The sequence below is a fragment of the Protopterus annectens genome, chromosome 3.part0, assembly GCF_019279795.1.
Source record: "Protopterus annectens isolate FY-2018-M chromosome 3.part0, PAN1.0, whole genome shotgun sequence".
Taxonomy (NCBI): Eukaryota; Metazoa; Chordata; order Ceratodontiformes; family Protopteridae; genus Protopterus; species Protopterus annectens.
Window position 1 is genome coordinate 13,030,241 of NC_056731.1, and position 20,516 is coordinate 13,050,756.

The window sequence follows — 20,516 nt, forward strand, 5'->3', positions numbered from 1 at the left end:
TGAAGTACAAGTTACAGATTATACTTTGCTTGCAGTAATGCATGCATGAGAATGACTGCTGTTTATGTTTGCACTACTTAGAAATAACTAATCGAGTAACCAGTAGTGGCAGTATGAAGGGCTTGGTTATGCACCCTTGATGAATGTATAAGAAATTTAATTGAATAGACCTATTGAAAGATTGGTAATGAACTGCTATCCGGTGAAGATTTACTATAAGTGGTCAATGGTTTCTGTATTATGAAGTACATGAGTATTTGGTTTAAATACATAGCTGTTGGCAAACTGCACAGCCTCGGCCTGGTGTTCATTCGTTAGGCTAGGTTTTTACTACAGTATTTTACACACTGGTACAAAAGAGTTTCAGCCTCCATAAAGGGTCTACATATGCAGATTGTTGTGCATTACACTCATACACTTTGTGTTTGGTTTGCATTGGACACAACCAAGTACAGTCTGAAAGCCATTTCCATTTCCACTTGGTGCATGGTGGCATGTCCTGACCAATATGTTCTCCCATTCACTGACTCAAGCCTGTTGACATTTATACTTTGATCATAGAAAAAGGATTACTTGAAGCATTACTTGAAATGCAGTCTAAGGCATTACAACCCCCTCATCAAGGGATACATGCATGTCAACTGATGCTCCAGTGGAGCTCATTTGCGTTTAACCATGGAGATGAAGACTAAGCATTGTCCTCTGAGAGTCCAGATAGAGTCTATTGGGGATAAATATTTTTATTAAATAGTGCAGAACACGGTGAGTGCACTGATGTCAATGCACCAATTCCAGCCACAGCATGAAAGGAGAAGACCTGAACATAACGTTGGGATCTAGTCAGATATGTAAAGAAATGCATGCATTTTTTGATACGTGAAGATGATGCAACATGCATTTGTTAATTGGTTTATCAGTTTCACAGCATGGCTGGTATACGTAAATAATGTTTTACAGGTCTTGAAGGCTTACATGTGGTCATTCCAAATGACACAGCTTAAGGTACATGGACAGCATCCCTGAGAGATGTATGATCATCGATGGAAGCTATTTATTGGCATTGTTTTTTTACACAGATTTCACTACATGTCATAAATGTATGACATCCATATGATGTAGTATGTACATCAACGAGCGGTGATTTCATTATGCTGTAGGTGAAGGTTTTTTTTAGTGCATGATGTAATATTTGGTGCTGTTCATGGATGTCATTCGTAACTTATTTGCAGGTGTTATAACAGGTGGTAGTTGTCGATGACTGTTGATGCATATCATTTGTTAGCCACTTTGAGGCACATTTCTCAGTGGAACACTGAATGTATTGGCATTTAAAATAGAGTAATTGTATGGCAGAGCAGTTACTAATGTGGCCGGTTGACACTTACCATCTTCTCCTTTTATTCACAGATATCTACATCAGTCTTCATTGAAAGATGCCCCACTGCATGGCATATGGTTGTGGAACACACACTGGCCGTTTGCCAGACAATGTTTCTATACATAGCTTTCCACGCAATGTGGAGCAATGTACTGTGTGGGCAACACGGTGTGGAACAAATGTAGGTAGCATACCCAAGTTTGTGGCTGAAGCAGTAAACTGTAAGAAGCCACGTTATTATCTTTGCTCCCTCCACTTTGAGGAGAGCATGTATGAAGTCAACTTCATGAAACAGTTGCTGCCCACTGATATTAGAAAAGGCAGAATTCTTCGTCGCTTGAAGAAAAATGCAGTACCGAGTATTTTTAGTTTTTCAAAGGTGAAGACGCGAGTGTCATCATGTCGACGGATTGAACAGTAGGATCGACATAAGGTAATCTAGAAGTAAAAATTTTTTTTATTAAATAGAGTACGTGGGACTGCATGCAGTGGAGTTCATCATATAGTGTACAAAATTGTGCAGTAGATTGTCTTGTTAAGTCTGTAGTACGTAATGTAATAGTACAGGTATAATTTGATATTTGGCCGCTCGATAACCATGCCCTTATGGCAAAATTATGATAATTGTCTTGGTGCACTTTTTTTCATGATTCCAAAGGCTGTCATTGCTGCAATGGACAAGTCACGTGGCTGAATCATAAAACAGTTAATGCATTATTTAGTTGCTTAAGTTGAACTGTTAAAAATGGGGTGCTTTGCATGTCTAATAATCTACTATTCTTCATTAACAGGTGCTGGAGGAGTTGCTGAGGTCACCACATGAATCAGCAGAACAGGTAACACAGCCAATGGACACTGATGAAATCCAAACCACTGACCATTGCTACAACTGTGATGTAAGTAATTTTGATTTTAAGCCTGTTGTTCATTTTGAAAATGTGGTTATGTATGTGTGTATACAATGTAGGTTCCCAATCAGTGAGTGGTTATATGTCTATTGACTTGTTAAATTAAGTCATACCATACCACAAAGAACCATATCAATATGTGACTGTTGATGGTATGGGCTGTCAGAGATAGAGACGTATACAAGCAATGTAATGGTTATTTTTAAGTATTGATAGCAATTTGATGTGATGTTCTTATGGTGTTGTAGCTATACACCGTAATAGTGTAAAACAGTATGGATAGAACATTGTTCATTGTCAGCATTGAGTATTTGGTACTCACTCTGGTGTGAACAAATGTATAAATTTTAATTGTTAATGCACATTTTTTCCATTATACATTATCAGGGATATAATAAAGTGCAAGGTAGATGACAGTGTAGATGTGGGTGGACAGTTAAATACCATGATTCACTGCTGTTTAACTTCTGTGAATCTAAATGGGGTAGTAGGTTTGCATTGATAATCGGTATTTAAGGTTTGTTTTCAAATGTACAGTACAAGTTTGGTTATAGATGTCTTCAGTGAAGCTAGGCTGACACACGCAAGTTAAAGTTGGCAATATGTACTTAGCAGCCATTGGACCATAGGAGGTTAGTAGGCTATTATCCCGGTGCCCCTTAACAACATAGCCAAGACTTTAGCACATGTTTAGACAAATCAGCACCTAAGTAACCTGTCCAGCATGGACATGGTTGGAATACCACTGGTATATTTTCTGTTTGCCATCCAGTTATCCAGGTTGCATACAAAGATGGACAAAGAGGTACTCTACTTGATGTGGAGAGGGAGTCGATTCCATAGAAGATTGACTTTCTTGGAGAAAAATCTATCCTTCCAACAAGCCCTGTTCATGCATGGAGGTTACTCGAGTGGAGCTTAATTTGCGGATATGCAGCAGTCGCATCCAGGTGGGGTCCATGATTACCTTGTATGCCAGACAGAGGTCGCCTCTGAGGAGTCTGCATGAAACTGAGTAGTGGGATAGGGCTTTTAGCCTATCTGTGTATGGTAGGATGTTTTTGGACCTGGCTTCTCATTGTAAGGAAGATGTGTGTTCTTTACAGCTGCATAAAATGCAGAGAGGTGTGTTGTAGTCAGTAATGGGCATTGTAATGGAAGAATACAGGGATGTTATGTCCATTTTTGCTACTGGAAGACATACCCTTATGAGGTGGGGCACGAGAATGCTTTCCATACCACTTAAGCTAGATAGTGATAAAAAGTCAAGTTGATATCAATCATCACAGCTGAGTGCTTAGGACTTTGTCATTAATGTGATAATTTGAGGGGATGTGACTCTCCACAAAGAGGAAGATGCATTCTTTGCCATTCGTGCATTGTTTCATAACAAAGACATCACCTTTATACTCTTTTGTGTGTTAATACAGAGTCAGAAAGAACAGACAGGCATGCTGCTGGAAGACCCACTGATTGAAAATGAGGAAGTCATCGTAGTGAACATCAGTGTAAGAATTTGTGTGTTTGAAGCATCACAGCATAGCTGTCTGTGACAGTTTAATTAGCTGTTCAGATAGGTGATATTTAATTTACATTGTTTGTTTATTCTTTTCTAGTAACAGGCTGCTGTATTTTCGGAAGAGGTAGTAATCTCCAGCATGGAGTATGCCGATGGAGAGGCAGGAAGAGATAATGCAGCACAACATGACTACACACTTGGAATGAATGGATTATTTCCCGCTGATAATATAAATGGGAAAAACAATGTTACAAAAATTACAGAAATTAAAGCATCTCACAGCACAGTATCAAATATACGAAAGAGAAGGCCACAGGAGATCACGGAGCACGGGTAGTCAAACTAAGGTGTCACATACTAAGTGTAGCAACACAGACTGCAACTATAAAACCTTCTGTACATGATGCTGAATGTATGGCCTCAACATGGATGGATGCTAGCACACAGTTTCCAGAAATGGGTGTATCACCGGCACAACTTCTTAAGGATCACACTTATGTAAAGTGGGGTAAGCCACACGTTGAAACGAGCAGTAGTACTGACATCTATGCGATGGAACAAGGAGTCCAGGTGGATATGTTAAATGATGATGAACAAACGACAGATATGGACCTATTGAATGATGATTGTTTGGAATTAGAGATGCCTTCTGCCATGGTGTGTTGTAGTACCCCAGTGAGAAGTAAAGAAACCATCAACTGCAGTCTGACAAGTGATGCCCAGACAATGTATGAAGACATAAATGACTGCCATGAAGAAGACCCTGACTGGTGTGAGCCATCGGCCACCATGTCCGTATCTGAAAATGATGAGACTCTGGAGTATGAAAATGTGGAGCAGCAGATGGGGTTGCAACGGAAATTTATTGTATTTGAAGACTGCTTGGATGAACTGCTGAGAAGAATGATATGTCCTGACTGTAAAGCACCAGCATGTGATGACTATGAGAAAAGAGTTGTTGCATCCATGTTTGCCACCAAAGTAATGTGTCTGAATGGACATGAAATTGTAAGTTGGCAAAGCCAACCAGTGTTGGGTAGAATGCCTGTGGGAAATCTTTTGAATGCAGCTGCTGTACTATTTAGTGGAAGTACATATGCACATATAGCAAGGTTTTGTGCATATGTGGGTCTGGAATTCATTAGCCAGACAACATTTTATGACCTACAGCGTGAGTATTTATTTCCAGTAGTTCAAAAACAGTGGAGTACGCATCAGTAAGATCTGCTACAAGACATTCAAGGTAAAAGAGTGAGATTATCAGGTGATGGCCGATGTGACAGTCCGGGCTATTCAGCAAAGTACTGCTGTTACAGTTTGATGGATATGGACTCTGGATATCTCCTAGATTTTTCCATAGAGCAACTTGGTGACGGAACGTCTTCAGTAGCTTTGGAAAAAAAGGCATTCCTAAAATGTATGCAGAAGTTGCGTAGACTCAATGTGAACATAAGTGTAGTAGCAACAGACAGACATCGAGGGATTGGAAGTGCAATGAGGACAGAGTTTCCGGAAATTGACCATCAATTTGACCTGTGGCATGTGTCAAAAAGTATTACCAGAAAGATTGTATCAGTTGCCAAAAAAAAGGAAATGGAGCAGTTAATGCCGTGGTGCCAAAGTATTTCAAACCATTTGTGGTGGTGTTCTGAAACATGTGATGGAGATGCACCACTACTGCTTGAAAAGTGGAAGTCTCTCATCCATCACATAACAGACAGCACACCTGGGATTGGGGAGAGAAATTCTGTGCCTGTGAGCATGAGATTCCATTGCCAGACCAGGAAACAGTGGTTGGAAGTCCACTACTGCTTGAAAAGTGGAAGTCTCTCATCCATCACATAACAGACAGCACACCTGGGATTGGGGAGAGAAATTCTGTGCCTGTGAGCATGAGATTCCATTGCCAGACCAGGAAACAAAACAGTGGTTGGAAGTAGGTGATGCTCCGCACACTGCACTAGTGAAGATTATGAGCAACACAACACTGGTGAACGATCTGAAACACTTAACACAGTTCTGCCACACAGGCAGTTTGGAAGTGTTTCATGCTCTGCTGTGCAAGTATTGCCCCAAATTTGAGCATTTTTCAAACAGTGGAATGAAAGTACGGACAGTGCTCGCCATTTTTTATCATAACGCCAATGTGAATCGTCAGCAAGCAGTTGTGCATTACCCAAAGATTAACTGCACAAAAAAGGGAGATCTACGTTACCGCATCGTGTATCCTAAGGCAAAACAGCAATGGGTTGCAAAGCCAATTTTTGAAGAGAGAAAATATGACTATATCTTTGATATGATTGTGGATGTCCTGTTGATGAAGAACGGAAAAATTTCTGTGCCGAGCTTTCAGGTAACACCTGTAGCCAAAAATATAGCCAAGTGTGAGAGACCAGATAAAGCCGAAGTAATTGCCAGACATATAACACGATTTGGTAAGTCACAGAATCTTTGATTACTGTTGCATGTAGTCAGCATACTAGAAGTGTGATTGAGAGTAATGCCGCACCAGGCCTACATGTTTGATCTGCAGTGATGTGTCATGGTGTTCGAGCCAGTGACCATTGCAAACAACAAAAATTGCTCTTTCCTACAATCAAATGAAGAATTTTTACAAGTACATTTGTAGATGACAACTCTGAAGACTACAAAGCTAAATTTGGACATACAGCCGGATTTGTTAATGTCTACTCCAAGCCAGAAGGATGACATCACAGAAAAATAACAAATGTGAGTTGCTAGTGCATGTTAGCATTGCTTACAAATGACGATAGGAATTGTGAGCAGTCTGAAAATTATGATGTGTGCATAAGACTAGAGTTGACAGTGGAATTTACAGTTACGGTGTAGGTGATGAAGACAGTAATGATCTGCTAGATAGTTTTGCCAATAAAGAGGTTGTTGACATTGAGGTAGCAGTTTCATTTATGGTCTCGGTTTACGGGTGTGATTACAGTGTTGTTGATGACTATGTAACATAGAGGCGCTGGATAGTTAGTCTGTCAACATCACTGTTACTGATGGGCCCTTAAGGAACACACGAGCTGAGGATCATCAAGTTCCACAACCAATCTCGAGTTTTGCACAGGATGTACAAAACAGGATGAGAATAAGTAAATGTTTTGGTAAGTGATGAAGTGTAACAGAGAACGGTGTATATACAGTGTCACACATGCCGCGGTAATAGACAGAGCAGATCAATGCAATTAGGGTAACCCATGAAAACTGAGATAGCAGTTATTTGACATGTAAAAAGGATTGATGAGCTTGAAATGTTGCTGTAGATTAAGCGCACAGTGCTAGTAAAGTCTAGGTAATCCAGTTATGAGTGACAGCCACTGAATATTATTTTATTTCAACTACCTTTCATGGGTCTTTTCAACTGTATGCATTTTGAACACTTAAAATTCAATCACAGGATTGTGATAACATGCAGTGTCCCATAGACATCAGATCTGTGTACATTGTGTGTACATTGCACAGTGTCCAATAGGTAATGACTGTTTGGATATGTTTTCAAGTTTGCAAGGAAGACCAGGTGGACAGTCAGTTTATACTGCACGTCTCACAAGCAATGACTGTTTTGATACGCATTCTAGTTTGCAAGGTAAAGCAGGGTGATAGGTAGTGTCTGTGGTTTTTTTTTTTTTTTTTGTATAACAAAAAATTTAACTCTACTCCATAAAACAGAATATGGATGGATGTCAGTAGTAAGGATAGTAACATGGCTTACTGTCTCAGTTATGTCATTGTAAGGAAGATAGACTAATAATCGCTTTATGTTAGTAATGCAATTATTACAGATCAATTGACAGAACGTTGCAGTTTACCGCTGAGGGCTGCTTGTGAGTGAGGATGTGAGACAAGATTACAAGTCTTTATAGTGATCTATTCTTGTTTAGTGGGAGATTCGGACAGCTCCTAAGGATGGTCAATGCTTAGGGGCAAACACTTAAGGTCCCTTGTGTGTGCTATACATATAAGTTACAGCACAATGACATTAAATATACAGATCCAACTGATATTGCCAACATCCTGTGAGATAATATCAGTGCTAACATTAACCCCCTTCTCACCCTCTGAAGGGCCTATCTCTGTACTGGAAGAATGCAATGGTCCTGTCATCATGGCTGCACAGTTAAAAAGCACACTCTCCAAAGACAAGAACACAGCATCCATGGGACCTGACAACATCCCAGGCTGCATTCTACACGAAATACAGAGGGAACTGGCACCACACCCAAGTCACATGTTCAATCATAGACTCACCTCAGGCTTTGTGCCCACTGAATGGCGGATGGCAGCAATTATCCCACTCCAGTAAGGGTGGAACCACAACAGACCATGGGAACTACTGCCCCATTAGCCTGACGAGCCTGGTCTGCAAGGCCATGGAATGAATCAGCATGAAACTTGTAAACACAGACATTGGTAATCTCCAAACTCATGACCCTGTCCAGTTTGGGCCATGTATCCTAAAACTGATAGACTTCTTTGAAGCAGTCACCAAAGCTGTAGATGAGGGTAATGTGGTTGACACAGTCTATGTAGATCTTGCCAAAGCCTGCAACACCATTCCCCACTCTGGAATTATAGATACAATGACTAAACTAGGTATAAATATCTGTCATAAGATGGGTTGCCAACTGGCTCACTGACACAACCCACACTGTGAAAGTAGCAAACTTCAAATCTGACTTCAGACCAGTGACAAGTGTAGTACCACTGGGTTCAGTCCTGGGTCCTCTCCTGTTTGGTATCTACTTCTCTGAAGTACAAGCTAACAAATAGAAGGTCTTTGGCTAACGATGTTTGCAGATGACTGCAAACTAGAAGCAATAAGCGAAACTCATAACAATGTGGACATCCTACAGAAGGCCCTCATTGAGACAGATGCCTGGTGTCAAAGCCGTGGCCTCAATCTCAATGACAAAAAGTGCAATCTCATCTCCTTTGGTAAAAGCTCTGTACCCATGAACCACCACATAGGCAGTAGTAAATTTAACACGGAAAGTGTGATAAGAGACCTTGGGACACAGGTGGACAGTAGTCTCTCCTTTGATAATCACATACCCACGGTAGTCAGGAAACCCTTCTACGTGGCATACCTCCTCACAAAAAAATTTCTCATCAAATAAAAAGAAGTAATTGTTCCCCTATACTCTTCACTTATAAGTCCCAATATACATTACAATGCCCCCTTTGATAGGTACCTCACAAGACATCTACAACAACTGGAAAGAGAGCAGAAATACCTCACAAAGAGGATTACTGGCCTAAAATATATGCACTATGCAGACCATCTCAAAAATCTCCAGCTTTTCTCTGCCACATATCGCCTAGTCCGAGGCGAGCTCTGCCTTACATACAAAGCTATGTCAAACCCAGAGCTGTTGGACATGCTCCACTGAAATAAATCCCAATTCCTCTGAGCTACACACTCTAGGTCCCTAATCCTTGTCACCACAATAAACAGAACAGGCTGGAGGGATAGATTCCTGTCCTAGAGACTTTCCATACTGTATGACAAACTACCTATCTATATGAACCAAACGTCCTCATTATCACTCTTCTAGAAAAATCATGATTGTATGGGAAATAGGAAATTCACGGATAACTTCTGTGTCTCTGCTCGACAGTGGCACAGGAAAATAATTTTCTTGGGTGGAGAAAGCCAGGGTAGCTTCTTGGGTAGGTTTATATAGGCCCTAGGGCCAATAGCCTAGTATGGCCAAATGAACAGTGTATTGTGTCACATCAGCATGCCTCATAGGTGTACCTAATTTGGCATTATACCTTTGCTCTGACATGGTGGAATCAAAATTGATTGTTGAATTGTCTTGAACAAATAATGAAAGGTATTGCAAGTAGGAATAATTATCATGCAGTGGATGTCACTTCATGCACTCTGTGTGATTTGAACCAAAAGAGTAGTACTGCTACTTAGAAAAACTTTATACTTTGAAGCTTTCTCAACAAGTTGACTGTGTTGCTAAAAGATTAAGAGATATACCGGAACAAAAAAAATAAAAAAAAAATGGGTGAAGCTATTGTAACAGAAACTAGTGGCTGACATAAGAGCGTAGGAAGGCTACTGTTAAGGGAAAAAAAAATTCAGTTGTTAAGTAAAGTTTGGCAATATGGTTAATTTATACACTAACCATGTAAAAGTAGTACTGCTACTTAGAAAAACGTTATACTTTGAAGCTTTCTCAACAAGTTGACTGTGTTGCTAAAAGATTAAGAGATATGCCGGAACAAAAAAAATAAAAAAAAAACATGGGTGAAGCTATTGTAACAGAAACTAGTGGCTGACATAAGAGCCTAGGAAGGCTAATGTTAAGGAAAAAAAAATTCAGTTAAGTCCTTCACATCTCCTGCTTTACATCTTTCTCTTTGACAATTTTCTAAAACTAATAGCTAATCTTTAGCTTTTTATGTCCACTTCTAATGACCTAGTACAATTTTTTACAATTTTGCTTCTACTACCTAGTAAAACGTTCATAAGTGCCCTAGGTTTTATTGTTGTACTTATTACTAAATGTATATTCTTAGTATGCTTAAATTTTGTGTGGAGCTTTTCTCCCCGGGCCTCTACTGAAAATGGACATGTATCCAGCTAGACTAGCCCGGTTAACAAATGGAAAATAAATAAATAAATAAAAGTAAAGTTTGGCAGTATGGTTAATTTTATGTTATATTACACTAACCATGCAAAAATAAATATGTGGACAGCCAGTAAACACTATACACACTCCAAAGCAGATTTTTCACTATGTCCAGTTGAGAAAATTGATATAGTAGACAAAAAGTTGAATTCACATTAGTGCTTTTTTTTTCTCCCACTTAGCCTGGATATGTGTAAGTCAACAGTAAGGAGTAAATGGTCATTAGGGAACAGTTTTAGTGGCACACCAGGCTGACATTTGTTTGAAGTCTATTGTTATGCAGGGTTGCTAATTAGCTGAACTTAGCCTAGCTGGAAATCTGAGACTCTGCCTCATAGAAGGAGTGGAGATGGGAGGAGTAACTTGGTCAGGAACTGACAGTAACAAAATTGCTCTTTGTAAAAAGTGTTTTTTATCTCTGTAATTAGGTGACACTTTTCCAAGCTTCTTTCAGAAAATGTGTAGTGCATCAGTATGAACAACATTTGTAAAACTCAGTGCAGGACAGTCAATGACACTTAATCTACTGACTGTTAAACATGGGAATATTTTTCAGGTTTTCCATTCAAAGTGAATGGAAGCCTGATCTGACAACAAAAGGTAGGGCAAATTGTTCTCACAATCAGATCTGTCAGACTGCATTTTGGGACAGATTTAGCCTATTATGTGAAAATAGTCTCATGGGGATGTCTGCCCCCATGAGGGCAGACAGAAGAACAAAACAAATAAAAATAAGAATGAATATTTTTTGGATTAAAGCAGCTTTGGGAGGTGCAGAAAATCATGACTAGATAAAAAAAATATGTTTTTTTATCATTTGCCTGTAGTGGTCCTTTAACTCTGGCCTTAAAACAATAGGCAGGATGCCTCCCTCTGGACATATTGGCTCTGAATTTTAACATCAAAGACGGTCATGAAATGCTTGACGTAGCTTTCTTACAGCAGAGTGCATTATTACATTTTTGCAGTTCAATATCCAATGCAGTCTTTTCACATTTAAGAGAACAAGCATGTGGCTTACATTAATATTTACAAATGACAGAGTTATCTACAAAATTCTATCTGGCTAGGCTGACGGCCTTCACCTATCTTTACAACCCCAAGCATGGTTACTATATTTCATATTATTCATAGATTCTCAGGAAGTTTGTTAGATGTTGTGTAGAAAATGTGTGATTTATGCTGTAGACGTACTCCTGTAAACTCTTGGGCTTTGTGGACCTAACTGTGAGTTTTTTATGCTGTATGGGATATTACAGAAAATATGTTAAAAGTGTAACTTGATTTCCAGCACCTAAAGTCCTGTAAGTAGTGTTCTGTTTTTCTTTTTTCCTGGGTCTGTATGATACTTCTGCATGGGCACCTTTTTAAGTGCTTTTTTTCCTCTCAGCAATATCTCTTGTCTTTTGACCAGGACATTGACTGCATCCCTGTCCCCAAAATAAATAAAATTTAAAAATCCATAAATATATTCCAAGTCACTGGAGAACATCTGGGCCCATTGTTTGGGGCTGTGCAGCAGTTGTGTGCCTGTGGTTGCCACATCAGCTATTAAAGAATGGCATATCTTTTTATGCTACCTGAGGACAGGGCACATTGCTAATGTTGTAAAGCTGCTCCATTTCCTAAATACTGCCTTAGGACCAACTGTCCTTTTTTACATCCACCCAACACCGAGGGTCAGGCTGCAGCATATAACCATCTTTCTTTCTCCAAGGAAATGAAATCTTTCATTGTCTAGTTTCATTGTTAAATACTAGGTATTCAGTCTGTAGACTGTTACTAGTCTAACAAACCGATATTCAAAGATTTCCTTCTCCTTTGAGGAGACCGAACACAATACAGGGCAAAAAATATCAATCTCGTATTGTAGCTGGCCATTCAGTAGTACCAAGTTTGTTCCGGAGATCCCATTACTGATATGTTAGAAAATCAAGCTATTGGATCAGTGGATGGGGCCTTCTTTGCTTTATGGTTTGGCAATGACTAGGAAGGACTTGACATCTGAACTAAGAAAAAGTCTGAGGGCCAGATTCAGAGGTGTAATACAGCATAGTAATCTTAATATATAGAGACAGCCACAGATTTGTAGAGATATGTGATTCAGAAGTCATGTCATTAAATTTTCCATGAGCCCCAAAATAACTATGAACGTCTTGTATGCTGAACAGAAATATTAATGTAAAATCATGAGACGTATTCTAGATACCAACATTTTCTGCCACTTACAGTGAAATGTAAGGTCCACTGTGAGTTAGATTGTAGTTACTTTCTCAGATCACTCAAACTTGAGTCACAGTTGCTCAAGCATGATAGCTTGAGTTGGCATTTACTAATATTTCTTTGCTTGCTTCACAGTGAAGCAAGATCATATTACTGTCATGACAGTAAGCTGTGGGTGGTCCAAGGTTGTAGCACCTTAGATAAAGAGCAAGAAAGGTGCTGCGCCTCATGTCAGTGATCACTGCATCTCTTAAAGGGTTACCACCTCTTCCACTGTATGCCAGTCTGTATTTTGACAGTTACACCCTGAAAAAAAAAAACATGAAAAATGGCAAATGTCCTAAAAATACTTAATTTCCGTAACTAGGTACATACTGTTTCTGAAACCCCTTGTATTATATATATTATATGAAACAAAATAATACAAATTCTGTAAGAGTGAGCTTTTATTTTGGTAAAAAAGTGAAGTCCATTCCATTGTACTGATTTTAGGCATGCTTTGCCTTGCAACCATATTACATTTGCATGAAAAAGTCTCATTTTGGGCTCTTGAAAAGGTGGCAACCCTAATCTGGCAGGCTCAATGAATTCAGTAAGAACTGTAAAGTAAGAAAGCTGGGTACAGTCCTTAACATGGGGTTGCATGGGGGGGGGGGGGGGGCTAAACATTGTTTTTTGTGTCAATTTTGCCTAAAAATAAAATGCATAATGAGAATGTATGCACTCAAATTGTCATTTACAAGTTCTTGTGACTGAGCTACAGTTATCTGAGCTAAAATGAGTTAAAAGCTGGCATGCTGGATCTGAGTTTATTTGCAACCTAACAATTCCTAATGGATAACAACCCGGGCATTTGTTATGAAAACAGCAATGTAAATAATCCTTCTAAGGCTGCTGAGCTCACAGAAAGTTCCTTTTATTGTCAAGACACAACTACACATGCAGTGTCATTGTCATCTCTTATGGCAGGAATCTAAGAACATTGTGGTTTGAGGCTACATGTATGAACAGACCCTGAGATTTGGTGCTACTTCAGTCTGCTGCTGACAGATAAGTTTATTCTTGTTGAACAGATACTTAGCTCTGCTTATCTGCATAAATATTATTGAAATGCTTCTACCATAATATGCTCATTGTATCTGTTCTCTGTAGTATATTTTTGTTTCCTTGAAATGGGTGTAAAGTATTGATGTCCTTACATTCACTGCTGCAGTATTCTTAACTACATGGGATTCCCTGCAGCGGAAGCCTGATGGCTGGCCAATTTTCCAAAGAGTTCTGAATTTAAAAGGTATGCTGAACATCACCATATGTTCCTTGCATAACATAGGACATAAAGATGACATTCAGGGCTACCAAAAACAGAACTTCTTTGCCACTAGTCTGGACGTATCTTTTACACCATCAGTCTGTTTACCTGCATCCATTTTCTGCCAGTTGAATGCATTTACGTTCTCCAGTGACTTCCAGTGCCCGTTTGCTGTTTTTGCAAGTTAATTGCCCCAGTGGGGATTTTGTTTTTTCTTGTGCTCTGTGGCGGTAATGTCATCCAGAAAAGGTAAATACCAGTGTGGGAGACAGACTCCCCATAGAGACCATCACAATAAGTGTCTTTCTTGTTTAGGTGCTTCTCATGACCATACGTCTTGTTTTGTTTGTCAGGTGTTTGCTCCAAAAACTCTTTGCAGTAGACTTTCTAACCGTTCCTTGTATCTTGAAATTCAGCATCTTAAGCTGCTCACTCAAGATACTATGAAAGGAATCTCCCATCCCGAAGGTCAGCCGTTAGGGAAGTAGTAGGTGAAAAAGGTACAACTGGAATCTTCTGCTGTTCGGCCTCTGCCAGGTGTTTCTCCTGAGGTTGTTATGAACCTGGGGGCTCGCCTGGCTGTGTTGTCAGATTTCTCTGCCGCTACCGTGTTAGAAGCCAATGAAGATCCAGCTGGCAGCACGTCCAAATAGGCTTTGCAGGCATCCATCTCAAGACGTTCAGAGGGAAACATGGTTGATTTTTTTCTGAGGAGCCTAGGGGAGTTCCTAGGTTTTTAGTTGGAGAAGAAGTTCCTGCTATGGGTCTCTTCTGTTATCCTGGATCTGAGCCTACTCAGGACGTTCCCTTAAAAAATAACAAAAACTTAATCATGTTTCTTCTGTTCCTAGGGATCCACAAAGTGAGTGGCAGGCTTTTACTCGGGGGTTATTTTCTGCCTTAATATCCTTACAGTCTCCTCATGGGGTTTCAGTTCCTGCTCCTCCTTGGTCCTCTTCTCCTCTTAACAGGCCTAGAGACCAGGATTCTTCTGAGGGTGAGTCAGATTCTGCTGACAAATCCCTAACTTACTCTACTCAAAGTCCTTCTCCTTTGAACTATGGGTCAGACAGTCTAGGATGATGGATTTGATAAGTGGGATTGTCCTCTGGTGTCTGATATATATCAGAGGTACTATGAGTTGTTGCAGTTGGACTCTTCTAAACCTGTGGCTTTTCCGCTTGTCTTGGTTGCTTGATTGGATGCTTTCTCCAATGCCTTAGGGTTCCTGAGGGTTGCTTTTTATATATAAATGTCCTGCTGCTGACCCCTTTGTAGTGTCTATAGCCTCTGATAAGCCATCTCACGTGCTTCCTTCACCCAAGTTATTGCCTTCTGACAAGGACAACAGAACTGTGGGCAGGCTGGGCAAAAAGATTTACACTTCTGCTACCCTAGCTTTTACGGTTATTAATTATCAGACACATATGTCTAGGTATGTGTTGGCTCTTCTTTCTCAGGACTGTCCACTTATTTTTGACTTTCCAGACTCTGAGGGTAAAACTTCTGTTCTTTCCTTGCTAGGGACTTCCTCTCACATTGTTCATCATTCTATTAAATGTAGTTATGATGCGTCAGATTCCTCTTCTACGGCTGCTATTTTTGGTTCAGTTATGAGGACGTATTCTTAGCTTAGACTTCAACCTCTACCAATGATATTAAAGCTAAGTTGATGGATGCTCCTCTGGATTCTAAATTTTTGTTTGGAGAAGTTGCTGTTGGTTTGTTTAAATCCCTTCAGGATAAGGGTAAGGCCTTACGGGAGCTTAAACATGTGTTTCTTTTTTTGTGCCTAAATTTCAGAGAAACTACCCCACTAAGTCCACCTTTGTTCGTAAGCAATTCCATCCTTCTACTGAAGGTAAGAAGAGTGGAAAACAGGCTCCTCCTTCTAAGGCTACTCAAAGTTTGGGGAAGCCAAAGCTTTCCTTTCTGGACAGGCCAGGCACTGTGTGATTATCCATCCCTTTCCAGCCTCATTCCTCTTTCTCTTTGCCTTTCTCTTTTTTTAGCTTCAGATCACTCAGGATTCTTGGGTTCTGTCAATCATTCGTCAAGGGTACTTCATGGTATGGAAATCCCATCCTCCTTTTATGGGCATTCCTTAGCCTCCTCGGGAATATCTTCACTTTTAACCAGAGGTTCTTCAAGATCTGTTGTCTCAGGGTACTATTCAAGAGATGCCTGTGTCCCAAAGGGGGGAAAGGGTTCTACTCCCAACTGTTTCTAGTGCCCAGAAAAGAGAGCACATGGAGGCCTCTTCTGGACCTCTCTTATCTAAATATTTTTCTAAAGGTACCTTCATATTCTGTTTCCCCTCTTGCTCCCTCAGGCCTATAATGGTGTCTCTGGATCTCAAGGATGTTTATCTCCATATTTCGATCCATCCTCTTTTCAGGAAGTTTTTGCATTTCTCTGTTGCTTCCTGGCATTTTCAGTTTTCTGCTTTGCTGTTTCTACTGCCCCAAGGGTGTTCACCAGATGTCATGCTCCTGTGATTGCCTTTTTCAAACTTCAAGGAATCCAAATATTTCCTTACTTAGATGACCTGTTGATTCAGGTATCCTCTCCAGAGACCCTTTTGCAAACTCTTTATTTTGCTGTATCCCTTATTCAGAGCCTGGGGTTCACTGTAAATTTCAAAAAGTTTTCTCTGACTCTTTCTGAGGATAATGTTTTTCTGGGTTGCAGGATTCAGACAGTGCCAGTGCTTGCATCCCTGCTCCCTTCAAAGGCCTTAACTTTCATTTCTTTTTTCACTTTCTTCCTATGGCTTCTGTTATGTCAGGGAGTTTGAGAGCTTCATGGCATCCACCATTCTGATGCTTCCTCTGCCAAACTTCATATGAGAAAGTTTCAGTGGGTTCTGAAGTCAGTGTGGCTTCAACATGCTCATCCTCTAGAATTTGTAATTCCTCTACATCCTTGTCTCAGAAAGGAACTTCCTGGTGGATTCAGCAGTTATCTCTGAATCCAGGGAATCCTTTTTCATCCCACTCTTCCCTCTCAGGAAATGTTCACAGACACTTCAGACATGGGATGGAGGGGTGACTTTTTCCTCCCTAAAGGTACAAGGGTTGTGGTTGCCTTTTCAGCGGAAGGAGCACATCAGTATCAAAGAGATGAGAGCCCTTCTGCTGGCTCTTCAGGTCTGTCAGTCTCTGTTTTCTCCGGGGCCTCTCAATGTATTCACAGACAGTACCACAGTGATTTGTTACATCAACAAGCAGTGTGGAACGAGATCTTATCTTCTTTGCCAGTTGGCACTTCTGGTATGGGATCTTGCTGTCAAGTGACTATTCAGACAGCTTATATCCCTTGTGGTCAAAACATTGTGGCAGACACTCTGAGCAGGTCCTTAACTCAGTCCCATGAATGGATGCTTCACAGGGATGTATTTTTAAACATTGTTCACCTGCAGGATACTCCTTAAGTGAATCTTTTTACCTCTCTTCTGAACAGACAACTTCCTCTGTTTTGTGCCAGTGTCCCAGGTCCTCTGGTATGGAAGGTGGACACCCTCTCATTCTCTTGGAAGGGAATGTTTCTTTATGTATTCCCTCCCTTTACTCCCATTCCGAAAGTCCTGTTTAAAATTCAACAGGATGCTCCCAAAATCTTGCCGGTGACTTCACTTTGGCTGCAACAGCACTGGTTCCTTCTTCTTCTGCATCTAGCCAAGGCATTCATCACAACTTACCTCACAGGGTGGATCTACTCACACGAGACAAGGGATCTCTCATCCATCCAGACTTGTCCATGCTTCAGCTGACAGTGTGGGTGATTAGGATTTTGATTCCTCATAGACACCTTTTCTCTGAGGATGTGCTACAAGTCCTGTAGGAGGCCAGGAAACCTATGACTAGGAAATCCTACTTATTCAAATGGAAGAGGTTTTCTTTTTGGTGTCTGTCTCATAACCTGGACCCACTTATTTTGGATGCTTCTTTGGTTCTCTCTCATTTGTGTGAGTTGCTCAATACTGATTTGGCCTGTTCTTCTATTAAGGCCCACCTATCAGCTATCTCTGCTTGTTTGCCTTTTTCTCCTCCTTTAGCTGCTAGAGTTGAGGTGAGAATTTCTTAAAGGCATCCTTAATATTAGACTTCCCAAGAAGCCTGTTCTGCTTCCCTAGGATCTTAATTTTGTTGCGGAGAAGTTGACTTGGGATCCTTTTGAGCCTGCTGCTTCAGGTTCCTTGCAACATTGTTCCTGGCTGAGTTGCAGCCCTTATGGCTTGTCCTCCTTTTTTGATTTTTTTATGAGGACAGAGTTTCCTTGCGTAATAACCCTTCTTTTCTGCCGAAGTTGGTTAAAGAGCTATCACTTAATCCGTCTATTAATCTGCCTTCATTTTTTCCCCCTCTCCACAAACTGACTGTGAGAGGGTGCTGCATACTTTGGACATGCATAGGCAACTTAGTTTATTTGGATATGACCAAGGTTATTAGAAAGTCTGATCATTTATTTGTTTCTTTTCATCCTACATCTTATTTGTTTCTTTTCATCCCACATCGTTGGGGCTTGCCTTATCCAAGCAAACTATTTCTTCTTGGATTTCTAAGGCTATTTCCTTTTGTTGCACTTTTCATGGCAAGAGCCTTCCTTTTCCATTAAGGCTCATTTTACTAGAGCTGTGGCTCCTTCTTGTGCTTTTCTCAAAGGCTTGGATTCCAATTCTATTCTTTAAGCAGCTACCTGGACTTCTCTGCATATCTTTACCAAGCACTACAAGTTGGATGGTATCTCTAGAGCTAGAGCTGGTTTTGCTATTTCAGTTCTACATGTTTTTTAGGGGATTCTTCTGCCCCTTCCTCCTCTCTAGTTTCCTCTGAAGGTTTTGGCACTCTCCCATATAGTTAAGAATGCTGTATTAGTGAATGTAAGGGCATAGTACAGTTGTGTAAAATCTTACCATAATGGTAGATGTCCTTGCCTTCATTGCTGCAGTATTCGCTCCCTCCACCCCCCCCCCCAGTTCTTTGACTTCCTGAATGTACACATTACCTCTTGGATTACTTGGACTGGTGTTCTTCCTGGGGCAGTCAGCTCTGTTTTTGGTAGGCCTGAATATTACCTTTATGCCCTACATTATGCAGTGAGTGTATGGTGACATTCGTCATACCTTTTAAATTCAGAAGTCTTTGGAAGACTGCCCAGGCGTTGGGCTTCTGCAGCAGGAAATCCCATATAATTAAGAATACTGCAGCAGTGAACTCAAGGACATCTACCGTTATGGTAAGATTTTACCCACCTGTACTTTTTAAAACCAAACATAAAAACAAACTGTAGACAGCTATAGTTCTAAATCCTTCTGATGACTGGGTAGGAGACATTAAAAATATGTTAGCAAAACATAAACTATTGTCACTTAACAGCAGACAGTGCCAAACATTCCCTTATCCTCATCTTTACTTGGTCACAGAAAGTATTAACATATCCTTGCCATAATCATCGTCATCATTACCTGCCAGCAGCTTGATTACTTTTTTTAATTGATGATTTATGGCATGATATTTTAATAACTGCTATAATAAAACTTGGCTCTGTGTGCAACTAAATCTGGACTTTGGAAATTATTTAGTGGTGGGATATAGAGATTTCATCAACCATAACATATTCTGGAAAGAGTATAATGTGATGAGATACAACATAAATGATACCTCAAGACACATTTGATTTAATACTAGCACAAATGACACTACAAAAGTAGAAGGTGTTATAGATAGCACCAATGTTTGCAGTAGGGTGGATAATCTTGGTGTAGTTGAACATTTAGTTAGCATAAGAATGAACTGTTGGAAAGGACTTCAGAATGTTAGCATAGTTTCTGTACAAAATTCTGAGTCTCAGTGAACCTTATTTACAAGAGTGTAGCATTTGGATACTGACAGCTACAGTGTGGGAAAGGGAAATGTGGTGTCCTAAAGAAACTAAAGTGCTGTACAAAGCTTAGGGAGAAGTGTTTGCATGTACAGGGAAAAGTAACAAAAGCCAAAATGTTTTTTGTTATGCATTACTCACTTGTGTGTCTCCCCACACCCTGCTCTCTCGCCTTTTCTCCTCATTGACTATCCCTGCACCTAATGTATTTATATCCCTACAGGCTTACTCTCCTGTCTTAGCTCTACAGTAACTACTCCCTCCTCAAAAATCTCTTCTTTTAAACTATCCTCAATTCTTGCTGACATACCAGTAGATTCCTTCTGTTCTCGTCCTTCACCTTCCACTGTCGCCCTCTACTTTGGCAGTAGCTTATACCCCTTATTACTCCTACCTCTGCCACTTTCTTATACTCCTTTTTTCTTCTTAGTCTTTTTTTTTCAATTGCTATTATCAGGACCTATAGTTTACTTATATAATACTCAGATCTGTATTTAAATAAGTTGTATATGCTTCTTATAAGTGTGTTGTCAAAATGGAGGCACGTCAGAGAAAAGTAACAGAAATCTGGGGTGTAAGACAAGATTATGTGATCTTCACTCATGAACTCCTGGAGGGAAAGGAGAAA

General features: G+C 40.2%; 1 protein-coding gene across 1 annotated transcript; it reads left to right on the forward strand.

The window, feature by feature from the left end:
• The first annotated feature begins 2,180 nt into the window (after positions 1–2,180).
• Positions 2,181–6,716, forward strand: LOC122797242. The gene is made up of 3 exons (XM_044066090.1): positions 2,181–2,274; positions 3,717–3,794; positions 3,903–6,716. The coding sequence occupies exon 3, from the start codon at positions 4,220–4,222 to the stop codon at positions 5,024–5,026; it is 807 nt and encodes a 268-aa protein (XP_043922025.1). The 5' UTR covers positions 2,181–2,274; positions 3,717–3,794; positions 3,903–4,219; the 3' UTR covers positions 5,027–6,716.
• The last annotated feature ends 13,800 nt before the right edge of the window (positions 6,717–20,516 follow it).